At 41.1% G+C, this 18,278-nt stretch overlaps 1 protein-coding gene across 4 annotated transcripts in view; it reads left to right on the top strand.

Moving 5' to 3' along the window:
- Window positions 1–17,099, top strand: part of PPEF1 (protein phosphatase with EF-hand domain 1) — a 142,871-nt gene extending 125,772 nt beyond the window's left edge. For all 4 annotated transcript variants that reach the window (XM_033201556.1, XM_033201555.1, XM_033201558.1 and 1 more), the window contains 4 exons: window positions 8,120–8,226; window positions 12,800–12,963; window positions 14,660–14,744; window positions 16,495–17,099. In XM_033201556.1, coding sequence (XP_033057447.1) covers window positions 8,120–8,226; window positions 12,800–12,963; window positions 14,660–14,744; window positions 16,495–16,706 — 568 coding nt within the window. In that variant the 3' untranslated portion in view covers window positions 16,707–17,099. The remainder of the gene's footprint in view (window positions 1–8,119; window positions 8,227–12,799; window positions 12,964–14,659; window positions 14,745–16,494) is intronic.
- The last annotated feature ends 1,179 nt before the right edge of the window (window positions 17,100–18,278 follow it).

The raw sequence follows: 18,278 nt of genomic DNA, 5'->3' as shown, positions 1-18,278 counted from the left end.
CATCACAGCCCTAGGCAACCACTAATCTATTTTCTGTCTCTGTGGATTTGCCTATTCTGGGCATTTCATATAAATGAGATCACACAATATGTGGTCTTTTGTGGCTGGCTTCTTTCACTCAGCACAATGTTTTTGAGGTCATTCATGCTGTATTCTATATCCGTACTTCATTCCTTCTTATGGGTGAATAATGTTCCACTGTATGAATAGACGACATTTTGTTTATCCATTCATGAGTTGATAGACATTTAGGGTGTTTCCACTTCTTGGTTATTATAAACAATGGTGTTATGAACATTCATAGGCAAGTTATTGTGTGTACACGTTTCATTTCTCTTGAGTAATACTTGGTAATGGAATTGCTGGGTTATATGGTAATTCTATGTTTAACATTTTGAGGAACTTGCAAACTTTTTCCCAAGGGGCTTACCAGTTTACCATTTCCACCATCAGTGTGTGAGGATTCCAAGTTTTCTTTTTTTTTTTTTTTTTTTTGAGGCAGAGTCTCGCTCTGTCGCCCGGACTGGAGTGCAGTGGCCAGATCTCAGCTCACTGCAAGCTCCGCCTCCCGGGTTTACGCCATTCTCCTGCCTCAGCCTCCCGAGTAGCTGGGACTACAGGCGCCCGCCACCTCGCCCGGCTAGTTTTTGTATTTTTAGTAGAGACGGGGTTTCACTGTGTTAGCCAGGATGGTCTCGATCTCCTGACCTCGTGATCCGCCCGTCTCGGCCTCCCAAAGTGCTGGGATTACAGGCTTGAGCCACCGCGCCCGGCCGGATTCCAAGTTTTCTACATCATTGCCAACCCTTGTTATGATCTCTTTTTTTTTTTTTTTTTTTTTTCGGAGACAGAGTTTCACTCTTGTTGCTCCAGGCTGGAGTACAGCGGCACAGTCTCGGCTCACTGCAACCTCCACCTCCTGGGTTAAAGTGATTCTCCTGCCTCAGCCTCCTGAGTAGCTGGGACTACAGGCATGTGCCACCATGCCCAGCTAATTTCTGTATGTTTAGTAAAGACGGGGTTTCACCACATTGGCTAGGCTGGTCTCGAACTCCTGACCTCAGGTGATTTCCCTGCCTCAGCCTCCCAAAGTGCTGGGATTACAGGTGTGAGCCACCACGCCCAGCTTGATCTCTTTTTTCTTATTGTTATCTTAGTGGTGTGAAGTAGAATCTCATTGTAGTGTTGAGTTGTAGTTCCCTAATGATTAATGATGTTGAGCATCTTTCCATGTACTTATTGGACATTTGTATATCTTCTTTAGAAATATTATATTCAAGTTCATTTTCCATTTTTAATTGTCACTCTTTATTTTTGCATTGCAAGAGTTCTTTATTCTATATACACATCACTTATTCAGTATATATATATATTTTTGAGACAGGGTCTCACTTTGTTGCCCAGGTGATCATGGCTCACTGCAGCCTTGGCCTGCAGGGCTCAATTGATTCTCCTGCCTCAGCCTCTGACGTAGCTGGGACTACAGGCACAAGCCAGCACACTTCGCTAATTTTTGTATTTTTGATGAGATGGGGTTTCACCATGTTACCCAGGCTGATCTTGAACTCGTGGGCTCAAGCGATCCACCTGCTTCAGCTTCCCAAAGTGCTGGGATTATAGGCGTGAGCCACCACGACTGGCCACTTGTTCAATATTTGATTTGCAAATATTCTCTCCCATTCTGTGGGATGTCTTATCCCTTTCTCTGTGGTATTATTTGTAGTGCAAACATTTTTCATTTTGATGAAATCCAGTTTATCTGTTTTTTTTCTTGTGTGGCTCGTGCTTTGTTGGTATTGTATCTAAGAAGGCATTGCCTAACTCAGAGTCATAAGGATTCATTCCTATGTTCTCTTCTAAGAGTTTTATAGGTTTAGCTCCTATATTTAGGTTTCTGATCCATTTTAAGTTAATTTTTGTATATGATGTGAAGGAAGAGTTCAGCTTTTTTTTTACATGTGGATATCCAGTTGTCCCAGAACCATGACTCAAAGACTATTCTTTCCTTCTTGGCACTCTTGTCAAAAATCAGTTTACCATAATGTAAGGGTTTGTTTCTGGCCTTTAAATTGTATTCTATTTGTCTAAGTCTATGTCTATCCTAATGCCAGTACCACACTGTCCTAATTATTATAACTTTACAAACTTACTACAGTTTTAAAACTGGTAAATGTGAGTTGAACTTTGTACTTCTTTTTAAAGATTGTTTTGGCTATTTTGGGTCCCTTGCATTTTCATGTGAATTTCAGAATCAGCTTGTCAATTTGCAAAAATACCGGCTGGGAATTTGATAGGGATTGTGTTGAGTCTGTAGATCAATTTGAAGGCTATTACCATCTTAACAATATTAAGTTGTCCAATCCATGAACGTGAAATATTGTTCTATTTATTTAAATCTTCTTTAATTTCCTTCAATAATACTTTATACTTTTCCGTGTATAAGTCTAGGACTTATTTTGCTAAATTTATTTCTAAATATTTTATTCATTTTGCTGCCATAGTAAATGGAATTGTTTTTCTTTTCTTTTCTTTTCTCTTTTTCTGGAGACAGGGTCTCACTCTGTCACCCAGGCTGGAGTGCAGTGGTGCGATCATAGCTCACTGCACCCTCAAATTCCTGGGCCTTACATTAAAATTAGCATGCACCATCACACCCGGCTAAGTGTTTCAATTTTCTGTAGAGACAGGATCTCACTGTGTTGCCGAGGCTGGGCCTCGAACTCCTGGGCTCAAGTGATCCTCCAGTCTTGGCTTCCCAAAGTGCTGGGATTACAGATGTGAGCCACCGCACCTGGCCTGTTTCCTTAATTATATTTTTAGATTCTTGATTCCTAGTGTATAGAAATACAATTGATTGGCTGGGCGCGGTGGCTCATGCCTGTAATCCCAGCACTTTGGGAGGCTGAGGCAGGTGGATCATGAGGTCAGGAGATCAAGACCAGCCTGGCCAATGTGGTGAAACCCTGTCTCTACTAAAAATACAAAAATTAGCTGGGTGTGGTGGCACATGCCTGTAGTCCCAGCTACTCGGGAGTCTGAGGTAGAAGAATGGCTGGAATGCGGGAGGCGGAGGTTGCGGTGAGCCGAGATCGCACCACTGCACTCTAGCCTGGGCAACAGAGCGAGACTCTGTCTCAAAAAAAAAAGAAATACAATTGATTTTTGGATATTGATCTTGTACAATCTTGATTAACTTGTTAGTTTTAATCTTTTTCTAGTAGAGTCCTTGAGATTTTCTATATCCTAGATCATATCTGTTAATGGTGTTAATGGAGATAGTTTTACTTCTTTTCCAATCTGGATCCCTTGTTTTTATTTTTCTTATATGATCATCCTGTTTTATTTTTCTTGTATAATCATCCTGGCTAAAACCTCCAGTACAGTGTTGAATAAAACTGGTGAAGGCAGATATACTTGTCTTATTTCTGATCTTAAGGGAATGCATTCACTCTCTGATAATTAAGTATGATGTTAGCTTTGTCTTTGTGTAGATGCCTCTCATCAAGTGGAGGAAGTTCCTTTCTATGCCTAGTTTGGTTAGTGTTTTTATCATGAAAGAGTATTGAATTTCATCAGATAAGTTTTTCTGCATCTATTGAGATGATCATGTGATTTTTGAAAATTTCAACTTTTATTTTCGATTCAAGGAGTACACGTGCAGATTTGTTACATGGGTATATTGTGTGATGTTGGGGTTTGATGTATGAGTGATTTTGTCACCCAGGTAGTGAGCATAATACCCAATACTTAGTTGTTCAGCCCTTGCCCTCCTCTCTCCCTCCCCCTCGAGTAGTTCCCAGTGTCTATTGTTCCCATCTTTATGTCCATGTGTACCCAGTGTTGAGCTCCCACTTAAAAGTGAGAACACATGGTATTTGATTTTCTGTTCCTATGTTGATTCACTTAGGATAATGGCTTCCAGCTGCATCCATGTTGCTGCAAAGGAAATGATTTTGGTTTTTTGTGGCTGTGTAGTATTTCATGGTGTATATGTATTGCATTTTCGTTATCCAGTCCACCATTGATGGACACCTAGGTTGATTCCGTGTTTTTGCTATTGGGAATAGTTCTATGATGAACATAGAAGTGCATGTGTTTTTGGTACAATGATTTATTTTCCTTTGGGTATATACCTAGTAATGGGATTACTGGGTCCAATGGGAGTTCCATTTTTAGTTCTTTGAGAAATCTCCAAACTGCTTTCTACAGTGACTGAACTAGTTTGCATTTACACCAACAGTGTATAAGCATTCCCTTTTCTCTGCAGCCTTGCCAATATTTACTATTTTTTGACTTCTGAATAATATCCATTCTGACTGGTGTGAGATGGTAACTCATTGTGGTTTTGATTTGCATTTCTCTGATGTTCAGTGATGTTGAGCATTTTTTCATATTGGTTGGCTGCTTATATGCCTTGTTTTGAGAAGTGTTTGTTCATATCCTTTGCCCACTTTTTAATGGGTCTATTTGGTTTTTGCTTGTTAACTGGTTTAGTTCCTTACAAATCCTGGATATCAGACCTTTGTTGCATACATAGTTTGTGAAGATTTTCTCCAAATTTTTAGGTTGTCTGCTTACTCTGTTGATATTTTCTTTTCCTGTGCAGAAGTTCTTTAGTTTAATTAGTTGTCATCTGTCAATGTTTGTTTTTGTTACAGTTGCTTTTGAGGACTTGGTCATAAATTATTTCCTAAAGCTGATGTCCAGAAGGGTATTTCCTAGGTTTTCTTCTAGGATTTTTATAGTTGGAGGTCTTACATTTATTAATAAGTCTAATCCATCTTGACTTAATTTTGCATATGGTGATAGGTACGGGTCCAGTTTCATTCTTCTGCATATGAATAGCCAGTTATCCCAGTGTCATTTATTGAATAGGGAGTCCTTTTCCCATTGTTTATTTGTTCTGTGTTAATATGGTATATTACATTGGTTGATTTCAGATATTAGACAAAGCTTGCATTCCTAGAATAAATCCCACTTACCCATGGTGTATAATCCTTTTTATATGTTTCTGGATGCCATTTGCTAGTATTTTGTTGAGGATTTTGTATCTATGTTCCTAAGAGATACTGGTCTGTAGTTTTCTTGTGATCGTTATCTGGTTTTTGTATCAAGGTAATACTAGCTTCTAAGTGGGCCATATTCCCACCTCTTCTTTTTGGAAGAGTTTGTGAGTAATTAGTATTAATTCTTCCTTAAATGTTTCATAGAATTCACCAGTGAAGCCAGCTGGCTCTGGGCTTGTCTTTGTGAATCATTTGATTACTTAGACTTTTTACTTGTTACAGGCATGTTCAGTTTTTAAATTTTTTCCTAGTCAGTTTTGATTGTTTGTGTCATTCTAGCAGTTGGTCCTATGTTATCTAATATGTTGGTCTATAATTGTTCTCAGTATTTCTTTATAATCTTTCTTACTTTTGTAAGGTCAGTAATGATGTCCCCTCTTTCACTCTTGATTTTAGAAATTTGAGGCTTTTTTCTTTTTTTTCTTGGACATTCTAAAGGTTTGACAATTTAGTTGATCTTTTCAAAGAACCAATTTTTTGTTTTGTTGATTTTTCTTTATTATCTTTCCATTCTCTATTTCATTTCTACTGTTCTATTCTTTATTATTTCCTTTTATCTGCTTATGTTGGGTTCAATTTACTCTTTTTTCCAATTTTTTATTTTATTTATTTATTTATTTTTGAGATGGAGTTTTGCTCTTGTTGCCCAGGCTGGAGTGCAATGGTGTGATCTCGGCTCACTGCAACCTCTGCCTCCCGGGTTCAAGCGATTCTCCTGCCTCAGCCTCCCAAGTAGCTGGGATTACAGGCGTGAGCCACCACATCCAGCCTTTTTCCAATTTTTTTTTTTTTTTGAGACGGAGTCTGGCTCTGTTACCCGGGCTGGAGTGCAGTGGCCGGATCTCAGCTCACTGTAAGCTCCGCCTCCTGGGTTCCCGCCATTCTCTTGCCTCAGCCTCGGAGTAGCTGGGACTACAGGCGCCCGCCACCTCGCCCGGCTAGTTTTTTGTATTTTTTTAGTAGAGACGGGGTTTCACCGTGTTAGCCAGGATGGTTTCGATCTCCTGACCTCGTGATCCGCCCGTCTCGGCCTCCCAAAGTGCTGGGATTACAGGCTTGAGCCACCGCGCCCGGCCCTTTTTCCAATTTTTAAAGTGGAAGTTTATGTTATTGATTCGAGATCTTTTTTCTTTTTTAATATAGGCACCTATAGTTATAAATTTTTATATAAGCACTACTTCAGTGTATGCCATATGTTTTGGTATGTTGTATTTTCATTTTCACTCATCTTATTTTCTGACTTCTCCTGTGATTTCTTCTTTGACCTATTGGTTATTTAAGGTTTTGTTGTTTAATTTTCTTATATTTGTGACTTGCCCAAATTTCTTCTGTTGTTAATTTTTAATTTATTTATTTTTCCCAAATTACTTTCTGTTATGAATTTACTTCTTTCAATAAATCCTAAATTTTTTTCAAAGTAAAGATACTTTGATCTTAATCATTTTAAATCTATTAAGGCTTATATTGTGGCCTAGCATTGAGTCTATTGTGGAGAATGTTCCACATGTACTATAGAAGAATGAAATTCTCTTGTTGTTGGGTGGAGTGTCTTATACATGTCTGTGAGGTCTAGTTGGTTTGAGTGCTGTTCAAGTCTTCTATATCCATGTTGATTTTCCACCTAGCTGTTTCATCCATTACTGAAAGTCAACTATTGAAGTCTCAATATTATTGCTGAATTGTCTGTGTCTCCCTTCAATTCTGTCCGTTTTTGCTTCATGTAGTTTTGGCTCTGTTGTTAGGTTCTCATGTGTTTATAATTGTTTCATCTTCTTGATGGACTGTTTTATAATTGTAAAATATCCCTCTTTGTCTCTGGTAACAATTTTTGTCTTAAAGTCCATTTTGTCTGCTATTGGTATGCCACTCTAGCTCTCATGCTTGCCGTTTGCATGGGATTTCCTTTTTTGTCCTTTTCCTTTTAAACTCTTTGTATCTTTGAAACTAAAATGTGTCTCCTGTTGACAACATATAGTTGGATCTTGTTTTGTTGTTTTTATCCAGTTTCACAATATCTGCCTTTTGATTATTTAATCCATTCTCATATGATGTTATTATTGATATGCCTGGATTTACATCTACCATTTTGCCATATATGTGTGTGTGTGTGTTTGTGTGTGTGTACATGCACAAAAAATACAAAGAGGAACAAAATTGTCATTATATGTATGTGTGTGACTATTTTGTTCCTCTGTTCCTCCTTTATTTGAAAATTTATTTTTGTAAATGGTCTGTGGTAGAGGTTGAAGTCCAGGTAGTTAGCTAACTATGCTAGCAATCTTTTTAAAAATTGTCCTTTTCTACTGAATTGCAATACCTCTGTATTATATATATTATTCCCATACATAGTTTGATATATTTATGATTTTTTTTTTTTTTTTGAGACGAAGTCTGGCTCTGTTGCCCAGGCTGGAGTGCAATGGCACGGCCTCAGCTCACTGCAACCTCTGCCTCCCAGGTTCAAGCAATTCTCCTGCCTCAGCCTCCAGAGTAGCTGGGACTACAGGCATGTGCCACCATGCTCAACTAATTTTTGTATTTTTAGTAGAGATGGGGTTTCACAGTTTTGGCCAGGATGGTTTCGATTTCTTGACCTTGTCATCCACCAGCCTCGGCCTCCCAAAGTGCTGGGATTACAGGCGTCAGCCACCGCACGCAGCCTTTGTTTATGAAATTTCTATTATGTTCTACTCATGTATCAGTCTTCTCAGTGTCAATATCTGTTGTTTTATCTCAGTGATTTAATGATAAATTTCAATATCTGTTATAGTAAGTTCCTCTTTATTTTCCTTCTTTTCAAATGATTGTTCATGTGAGTTTTGACATTCAAAAGAAAATACTATTTGTAATCCTTTTAAAACCTCACGAAAGGCGTGTGTGCATGTACACACACATACACATATATATACATATGCATACATTTACCATCTAGTAGCGATATGTGAGAATCTAGGCAATTCATTTAAAGTAAAAATTCATAAATACTGCACATTAAAATGAAACACAACAGGATGATTTATGTTACTTTTACCTAATTATTGTTTTCTTTACAGAGTGTATACTATGGAAAGCAGCGCCATCAAGATATTAAAAGAGAGAGTGATTTCACGAAAAAGTGACCTTACTCGTGCTTTCCAACTTCAAGACCACAGAAAATCAGGTAACAGCCGGGCGCGGTGGCTCAAGCCTGTAATCCCAGCACTTTGGGAGGCCGAGACGGGCGGATCAGGAGGTCAGGAGATCGAGAGCATCCTGGCTAACACGGTGAAACCCCGTCTCTATTAAAAATACAAAAAACTAGCCGGGCGAGGTGGCGGGCGCCTGTAGTCCCAGCTACTCGGGAGGCTGAGGCAGGAGAATGGCGTGAACCCGGGAGGCGGAGCTTGTAGTGAGCTGAGATCTGGCCACTGCACTCCAGCCCGGGCGACAGAGCAAGACTCCGTCTCAAAAAAAAAAAAAAAAAAAAAGAAAAAAGAAAATCAGGTAACAAATTTCTATAACATTTACAATTTCTTAACACAGCAAGTTACATACAGATCACTTTTCATTTTCTTTGCTTCCTTAGGATTTCAGTTCTCCATTTTTACTAAGAAGGAAGAATACAGATAAAAATAATATCCATTATTTGCTCAAAAAAGTCTTATTTCTCCCTTTTAGCAAGTTATTTTCAACTTGGAAAACTAACAACAACCCTGAATTAAACTTCTTTTTTTTTTTTTTTTTGAGACAGAGTCTTGTTCTGTTGCCCAGGCTGGAGTGTAGTGGTGCAATCTCAGCTCACTGCAACCTCCGCCTCCTGGGTTCAAGCAATTCTCCTGCCTCAGCCTCCTGAATAGCTAGGATTATAGGCACGTGCCACCACAACGAGCTAATTTTTGTATTTTTAGTAGAGACGGGGTTTCACCATGTTGTTCAGGCTGGTCTTGAACTCCTGACCTCATGATCCATCCACCTTGGCCTTCCAATCCCTTCACGCATGGGATTACAGGCGTGAACCACCCGGCCCCAAACCTCTATTCTGATAATATGCTAGACTAGACATTCTGGAGGGCCTTCCCGTTAATGAACAGCTAGATTTTGGAGGATGTAGAATGTTAATGCATTTACCAGCCTCACAATAATGTGAATCTTCCAGCTGCATCTTCACTTTCCATGAAAGATTATTTGAAACCACATGTGGGAGCATGGAGCAACAAGAAAGCACAAAAGGCTAGATTGTCCTGGGGCCCAATGCTGATATTGGTATAGCAATCAATTCTGAGACTAAATTATAATATAGTAGAAAGATGGAAAAGCTGAATTTGAGACTTCCATCATCATGCTTCGACTCTCAAAGTGGCTAAAGTTGTCCTAAGTCTGTAGTGCTCCCTGACTCTTGGCAAGTAAATGCAAATTTATCTTTGAGGGAAGCATCCCTAATTTTGGCCACTGGTGTATCCGGAGATTAAGATCCACTCACATGAGCTCACAATCAAAAATTACCAAACAAACAAGGATACAAACTACTAGGAGTGAGAGTCAGCAGAAACAACAGTTAGTTCCCTGAGGACATCAAATATTGGAATTATCAAATAATATGTTTTTTTTTTTTTTTTTTGAGACGGAGTCTTGCTCTGTCACCCAGGCTGGAGTGCAGTGGCGCGATCTCGGCTCACTGCAAGCTCTGCTTCTTGGGTTCACGCCATTCTCCTGCCTCAGCCTCCTGAGTAGCTGGGACTACAGGCGCCCGCCACCGCGCCCGGCTAATTTTTTTGTATTTTTAATAGAGACGGGGTTTCACCGTGGTCTCGATCTCCCGACCTTGTGATCCGCCCGCCTTCAAATAAATATGTTTAAAGGAAATATGGAATCAGAAACATGCATTTGGGAATGATTTGAAGAAAAACCAAATAGATAGAAAATATACTTTAAAAAAGAAAAAGCGGCCGAGCGCGGTAGCTCACGCCTGTAATCCCACCACTTTGGGAGGCCAAGGCGGGCGGATCACAAGGTCAGGAGATGGAGATCATCCTGGCTAACACGGTGAAACCACGTCTCTACTAAAAACAGAAAAAATAGCCCAGCGTGATGTCGGGCACCTGTAGCCCCAGCTACTTGGGAGGCTGAGGTAGGAGAATGACGTGAACCCGGGAGGCAGAGCTTGCAGTGAGCAGAGATTGCGTCACTGAACTCCAGCTTGGGCGACAGAGCCAGACTCCGTCTCAAAAAAAAAAAAAAAAAGGAAAAAAAAAAAAGGAGAAAAAGCATAATAGCATAATGGATGGGTTAAATGGAAGATTAGACACTATTCAAGAAAGACTTAGGTTAGGAGTTATAAACAGGCCAGGCGCAGCAGCTCACACCTGTAATCTCAGCACTTTGGGAGATTGAGGTGGGTGGATCACATGAGGTCAGGAGTTTGAAACCAGCCTGGCCAACATGGTGAAACCCCACCTCTACTAAAAATACAAAAAAAAAAAAAAAGAAAAAGAAAAATAATTAGACGGCCATGGTGGCAGGCGCCTGTAATCCCAATTACTTGAGAGGCTGAGACAGGAGAATTGCTTGAACCCAGGACGGGGAGGTTGCAGTGACCCGAGACCGCACCATTGCACTCCAGCCTGGGTGACAAGAGTGAAATTCTGTCTCAAACAAACAAAAAAAGAGTTATGAACAGTAAAATGAGAAGTTTAACATACACCTACCCAGGGTACTGGGAGGAGAGAATAGAATGTCAGAGACCATATATTTGACATGGTAATGGCTGAGACATTTCCAGAATTGATAAAAGACTCAAATTCATAAAGAGGGACAGTGATTCTCATGTACAATAAATAAAGTTAAATCCACACCTACACACATTTGTTGTGAAACTCCAGAGCACCACTAGCAAAGAAAAAACCTTTAAAAAGCAGGCAGAGAGGAAACAACATATTGCTACAAAGAGATAACAATTAGACTGATAGATTTCTCAACAGTTGCAAAATTAGACCATAGAATCATATACACAAAACATTGGAAGTTAAATTTAGAAAAAGATATACTATGAAAACACTAACAAAAACAAAACTAAAACAGCTTTATGAGTATCAGGCAAAGTATACTCTAAGGAGGTATATATTACTAGAAATAAAAAGGGACATTTCATAATAATAAAAGCTTATGCCAATTGAATCCATTCTAAATGCATATGTACTTATTCATATAGCTTCAAAACTATCAGAACAAAAATTGACAGAATAAAAAGTAGAAGTAGAAAAATCTACCACGATAGAGGGAGGTTTTAATACTCCTCTCTCAGGAACTAAAAGAACAGATAAAAGATTAGCAGACTTTTTTTTTTTTTTTGAGATGGAGTCTTGCTCTGTCACCCAGGCTGGAGTGCAGTGGTGCGATCTTGGCTCACTGGAACCTCCACCTCCCGGGTTCAAGAGATTCTCCTGCCTCAGCCTCCCCAGTAGCTGGGACTACAGGCGTGTGCCACCACGCCCAGCTAATTTTTTGTATTTTTAGTAGAGATGGGGTTTCACACGTGTTAACCAGAATAGTGTTGATCTCCTCACCTCGTGATCTACCCGCCTTGGCCTCCCAAAGTGCTGGGATTAGAGGCATGAGCCACCACGCCCACCCAACCAGCAAACTTTTTTCTTAAAAGACTAGGCCAGGCATGGTGGCTTACACCTGTAATCCCAGCACTTTGGGAGGTTGAGGCAGGCAGATCACTTGAGGTCAGGAGTTCAAGACTAGCCTGGCCAACATAGTGAAACTCCATCTCTACTAAAAGTACAAAAAATTAGCCAGGTATGGTGGCACGCACCTGTAATCCCAGCTACTCAGGAGGCTGAGGCAGGAGAATTGCTTGAACCCAGGAGGCGGAGGTTGCAGTGAGCTGCAACTTGCACAAGCAAGTCCACATCAAATACTGGATTTTGTTTTTAAGTGCTGTCTAGCAGAAAGGGAGATATGACATCCATGCTTTTTGTTTGTTTTTTGAGGCAGAGTCTCGCTCTGTTGCCCAGGCTGGAGTGCAGTGGTGCAATCTCGGCTCACTGCAACCTCTGCCTCCCAGGCTCAAGCAACTCTCCTGCCTCAACCTCCCAGGTAGCTGAGATTACAGCTGCACTCCAGCCTGGGTGACAAGAGCCAGACTCCTTCTCAAAAAAAATAAATAAGCATACCTTACTTTGTTAATCAGAAAAAGGAAAAAAAATCTAACACCTAAAGTCTGATTTCTTACAGGTGACAGGAAGGACACGATCTGTGGAATACTGAAGATATTCTTGAGTTATTTCTTCTTCAGGGCTGCGGGGCCTGGGAGGATAAATTATGAGGGAGAACAGCCGGCCCCATGCTGCCGTGGCTCTCCCAAGGAGGTTGCATTCTTTAAAATCATATTTTAGGCCGGGCGCGGTGGCTCAAGCCTGTAATCCCAGCACTTTGGGAGGCCGAGGCGGGCGGATCACGAGGTCAGCAGATCGAGACCATCCTGGCTAACATGGTGAAACCTCGTCTCTACTAAAAAAATACAAAAAACTAGCCGGGCGCGTTGGCGGGCGCCTGTAGTCCCAGCTACTTGGGAGGCTGAGGCAGGAGAATGGCGTGAACCCGGGAGGCGGAGCTTGTAGTGAGCTGAGATCCGGCCACTGCACTCCAGCCTGGGTGACAGAGCGAGACTCCGTCTCAAAAAAAAAAAAAAAAAAAAAAAAAAATCATATTTTAACACATCATTTGGGCTTTGTTATTGTTGTTGTTAGGAAAACTTTCTTTAAGCCAGTGGGCTTTTTGCATGGAGAACATTTTGGGTCTGAACTTACCATGGAGATCCCTGAGTTCGAATCTGGTAAACATAGACAAAAATGGAAACGTTGAATACATGTCCAGCTTCCAGAATATCCACATTGAAAAGCCAGTACAAGAGGCAAGTGAAACATAGCCCCAGCTAAAACCTGGCCAGGGTGAAACATAACTTAGTCCTTTGAAAAGCTGGGAGTGGCCGGGCATGGTGGCTCACGCCTGTAATCCCAGCACTTTCGGAGGCCGAGGCGGGCAGATCACAAGGTCAGGAGTTCGAGACCAGCCTGACCAACATGGTGAAACCCCGTCTCTACTAAAAATACAAAAATCATTTTGTATTTTTGTATACAAAATACAAAAATTTTGGTGTGGTGGCATGCACCTGTAATCCCAGCTATTCAAGAGGCTGAGGCAGGAGAATTGCTTGAACCTGGGAGGCAGAGGTTGCAGTGAGCCGGGATCGCACCACTGCACTCCGGCCTGAGTGACAGAGCGAGACTCTGTCTCAAAAAAAGAAAAGCTGGGAGTGGGATAATCTAATAGATGGAGTGGCAGTCTTAGGAAAAGCCGAAGGGGAATCTCCCAGGTACGCTGTGGTCTGTTCAGCAAATTTGTGTGTTCCCAGGATAAGCAAAAAGAAAAAAAGAAGAAAAGGCTTCCACAAGCAAGTCCACATCAAATACTGGATTTTGTTTTTAAGTGCTGTCTAGCAGAAAGGGAGATATGACATCCATGCTTTTTGTTTGTTTTTTGAGGCAGAGTCTCGCTCTGTTGCCCAGGCTGGAGTGCAGTGGTGCAATCTCGGCTCACTGCAACCTCTGCCTCCCAGGCTCAAGCAACTCTCCTGCCTCAACCTCCCAGGTAGCTGAGATTACAGGCGCCTGCCACCATACCCAGCTAATTTTTATATTTTTAGTGGAGATGGGGTTTCACCATGTTGACCAGGCTGGTCTTGAACTCTTGACCTCAAGTGATCTGCCCACCTCAGCCTCCCAAAGTGCTGGGATTACAGGCGTGAGCCCCTTTACCTGGCCTGACATCCATGCTTTTATACAACGTACCATTTCGAATACTTAATGTATTGCTTGTTAAGCGTGAGTGTACAGTCTTGCTGACATGACCCAGAATATGTCTGAAAGATTTTTGAAATGTAGAATCTTTTCTTAGAATATGAATATCGGGGAGATTTATCAGATCCCCATACTTATTAGTTAACAATTCATCAGCAGTTAAATATGACTTTGAGTTGAAAGGGAGCTGGTTGGAGCTAGGACTTGGGTGATCATTTGCAGCGAAGATGAGACATTAAGAGCAGAGAGAAGGGAAGTAAGGTAGGTTAGAGACTAAAATATCCCCAGGAAGGAGGCTTTTGACTTCACTTCAGAGGCAGTTTACCATGGTGACTAAGATCACAGGCCAAGCTTGGCTTCAAGCAGCGGCGATTTAAATCCCACTCACCAGCTCTGTTACCTTGGCAAAGTTCCTTTTTCTCCCTGTTTTCAAATTTGTAAAATGGACATAATAATAGTTCTGTTCTTGTTCCTTCTTGTTGTAGAGGACCAAATGAAATAATCCAATAAACTTCTCTGTAATGGTGGCTGTGTTAATTACTGCTGCCTTATTCATTTTGGCCCTGTCCCCTGAGGATCACAGACTGAATGAAGAGAGTGGGGCCTCCAAGGGAAGGCTGGCCTTCTCAAATTTCTGTCTAAATCACATAATTTGAATTGTTGATGATGTTTTCTGTTTGTTACGTTTGCTAAAAGCGATCTGTGTCATGAATTCGATATGTTCTAACACTTAGAAAATCTTTATTTTAGGCTCATTCTACTCTAGTTGAAACTCTGTACAGATACCGATCTGACCTGGAAATCATATTTAATGCCATTGATACTGATCACTCAGGTAAATAAATGAACTTTGATGAGTTCATTTAAAAAGTGTATCTGTGTGTGTGTGTGTGTGTGTGTGTATTGGAGATACAAAGTGAGTACACTTTGATTGAGCCCTATAATGAATATGGTTTGACACCTTCATTGGTAAGATCATTGGTAAGATGGGGCCGGGCCTTGCTTATGCATACTGTTAAATGAAAATTGTAGGAGCCCATTGTTTTGGACTAAGCTCCTTCACCAGGCCCCAACAGACTAGACTAAAAGTCAAAATGTGGTAGTAATAGTAGAAAGCAAAGGCTAATCTGGTTCTCTGAAATCAGAACTCTGATTTTATCTATTTCATTCTTCATCTAACATGATGAAACTTGAGGGGAAAAACAAACTTATTTAATATTATTGTTATTTCAGTTTGGCTACAGACTCTGTATTCAAGATCATAGAGTCCTACAGAAGCCTATGTAGCCATCAGTCAAAGTGGAATAACTCTTTTTATGAATCACCAGCACAAATGAAAAGATGATTTACTATCCATTTCAGTATCTTAGTTACTCATGACCATAAAAATCATTGCTAGAAATCTGATTCTGTTTTGGGGACTAAGGGACTAAGGGCTATAAAAATTCATTTTCTGTTTTTTTTTTTTTTCTTTTTTTGAGACAGAGTTTTGCTCTTGTTGCCCAGGTTGGAGTGCAGTGGCGCGATCTCGGGTCATTGCAACCTCCACCTCCCAGGTTCAAGCGATTCTCCTGCCTCAGCCTTCTGAGTAGCTGGGATTACAGGCATGCGCTACTATACCCGGCTAATTTTTATTTTTAGTAGAGACGGGGTTTCTCCATGTTGGTCAGGCTGGTCTTAAACTCCTGACCTCAGGTGATCTGCCCACCTCAGCCTCCGAAAGTGCTGGGATTACAGGCGTGGGCCATCGCACCCAGCCTTCTGCCTTTAGCTTTGATGCACAATTATTTATTTTCTTTTCTTTTTTTTTTTTTTTTGAGTCGGAGTCTCCCTCTGTCGCCCAGGCTGGAGTGCAGTGGCCGGATATCAGCTTACTGCAAGCTCCGCCTCCCAGGTTCACGCCATTCTCCTGCCTCAGCCTCCTGAGTAGCTGGGACTACAGGCGCCCGCCACCTCGCCCGGCTAGTTTTTTTGTATTTTTTAGTAGAGATGGGGTTTCACTGTATTAGCCAGGATGGTCTCAATCTCCTGACCTTGTGATCCGCCCGTCTCGGCCTCCCAAAGCAATTATTTATTTTCAAATTTTTAAAAACTCATCAGATAATCCCCTACTGCAGAGACCTTTGAACACCAAGAAAAATCAATGATCAACACATTAAAGTAAATTATCGCCTATGAAAAAGGCAGCACCATTGTTTGTAATCCTCTTATTGACTCCCAGGGTATCTTCTCCCTCTGCTTTGATGTCACCCTCCTCTCTGCCCTCCTTCCATGCACCTCACCTTTCTATTTTAGGTCTTGTAACTTCTATACTACATTTAGTCCCATAGTCCACAACCTCGTCCCCATTTCTTCACTGTTTGCTCATTCTGGCTTTACAATAAGTTCAGGATCCCTTGGTAGTTGAAAGTGACATATTGTTTCTTACATTTATGATCTTACTCTTCCATATCCTTCAGTATCTTCATGGTCAGGCATTTTAGTGAGTTTCTAATTGGGACTATTTAATCAGTGTGGCTTCCCCAACCCTTGCCTTAGGTGGGTCTTAAAATGAACACTCACAACCTTCTCCTATATTCTTTTAGGCCTGATCTCCATGGAAGAATTTTGTGACATGTGGAAACTTTTTAGTTCTCACTACAATGTTCTTATTGATGATTCCCAAGTCAATAAGCTTGCCAACGTAATGGACTTGAACAAAGATGGAAGCATTGACTTTCATGAGTTTTTAAAGGCTTTCTATGTAGTGCATAGATATGAGGGCTTGATGAAACCTGATGTCACCAACCTTGTCTAAACACAAATGAGAGCTTCCCTCAGGCTCCCTGTAAACAGCTAGGCCCAAATCGCAAGTATAGTCCTTTCCAACACTCCTGAAATTCACAGTCAGTAGCAGAGAAAAGCAGATCCCAATTCATCCCACAAACAGATGCATAGTATCGGTTTTGGAAGTCCTTAGCAAGCTGTTAATGGTAAGATTAGGTATATTGCCAGTGAGAAACTGGGTTTGAACCTAATGGTGTTCTCCTGAGTGCCACCTAACCAGGAGGCCAGAGCGGTTTGAAAACATCCTGAAGGAACTCACACAGCACAAGAGAAAACTACTAAGCATGACATCTGTGAGTGACTGCGGGAGAGAGGAGGAATACCAGGTGATTCATGGAATAAAGTCTTTCCATCTTTAAACTGTGATCTTCTTTGGAGATTTTATAAGCCAGTGATCCTCAATTAAGGGATCCACCCTTCAGGGATGAGAGCCATATTGGATTCTTGGGGGGAATCTGTGGGAGTGTATTGTTTGAAAAAGCATACTTGTGTGTGTGTGTGTGTGTGTGTGTGTGTGTGTGTGTGTGTGTGTATGTTGGAGATGCAAAGTGAATACACTTGAATTGAGCCCTATAATGAATATGGTTTGACACCTTCATTGGTAAGATGGGGCCTTGCTTATGCATACTGTTAAATGAAGATTGCAGGAGCCCACTGTTTTAGACTAAGCTCCTTCACCAGGCCCTGACAGACTAGACTAAAAGTCAAAATGGGGTCACCCATGCTGAGGTCCTATGTCACCTCAGGCCAGCTTCAATTGCCATAATAATGAAGTTCCCTCTGCCTTACAACAAAAAGTAACCTGATGTTAACCAATCAATTATTTATTATTATTTCCCTGCTGTCTTACAAGGAAAGTAACTTTGAAACAAGGAGTCTGCTTTTTGTCCTTTCGTTCTGCTTTCTTCAATTTTTCTCTGTCTATAAAACCAACCTCCTCTGCTCAGCTTATCAGAACACTTTATTTTTATGGAGGAAGTGTTGCCTGATTCTAGAATCACAAACAAAGCCAATTAAGATCTTTAAATGTTATCTTTTGACCAATCTGGTGACCGTAAAAGGGACCATAAGGAGACCACTAATACTCTTAAGGGCCTCTTAAGGAATGGAGGAGAGGTGCTGCTGACCCCTTTCAGGTCCCCTGTCTTCCTCACAGAGTCCTGAGTGTTGTAAATAAGTTCCTTTTGGGCCAGACTCTGCTGTTTTTGCATTGAGACCCCTGAATCTTTTGACTTTCAAATCCAAGGTAAATTGCCATGAGTGAGCATTTGACTTTGGGGTACTGCTATGATTTGAATATGGTGTATCCCCTCTGAAACTCATGTAAAAATGTTATTGCCATTTTGGCCATGTTGGGAGGTGGGGTCTTTAAGAAGTGATTAGTCTTTAAGAGGGATTAGGCCGGGCATGGTGGCTCAAGCCTGTAATCCCCACTTTGGGAGGCCAAGATGGGCGGATCACGAGGTCAGGAGATCGAGACCATCCTGGCTAACACGACGAAACCCCGTCTCTACTAAAAAATACAAAAAAAACTAGCCGGGCG

Source organism: Trachypithecus francoisi, unplaced genomic scaffold (assembly GCF_009764315.1).
Source record: "Trachypithecus francoisi isolate TF-2019V2 unplaced genomic scaffold, Tfra_2.0 Lachesis_group6, whole genome shotgun sequence".
Taxonomy (NCBI): domain Eukaryota; kingdom Metazoa; phylum Chordata; class Mammalia; order Primates; family Cercopithecidae; genus Trachypithecus; species Trachypithecus francoisi.
The sequence above is the reverse complement of the archived record's forward strand: the minus strand, read 5'-3'. Positions and strand labels throughout refer to the sequence as shown.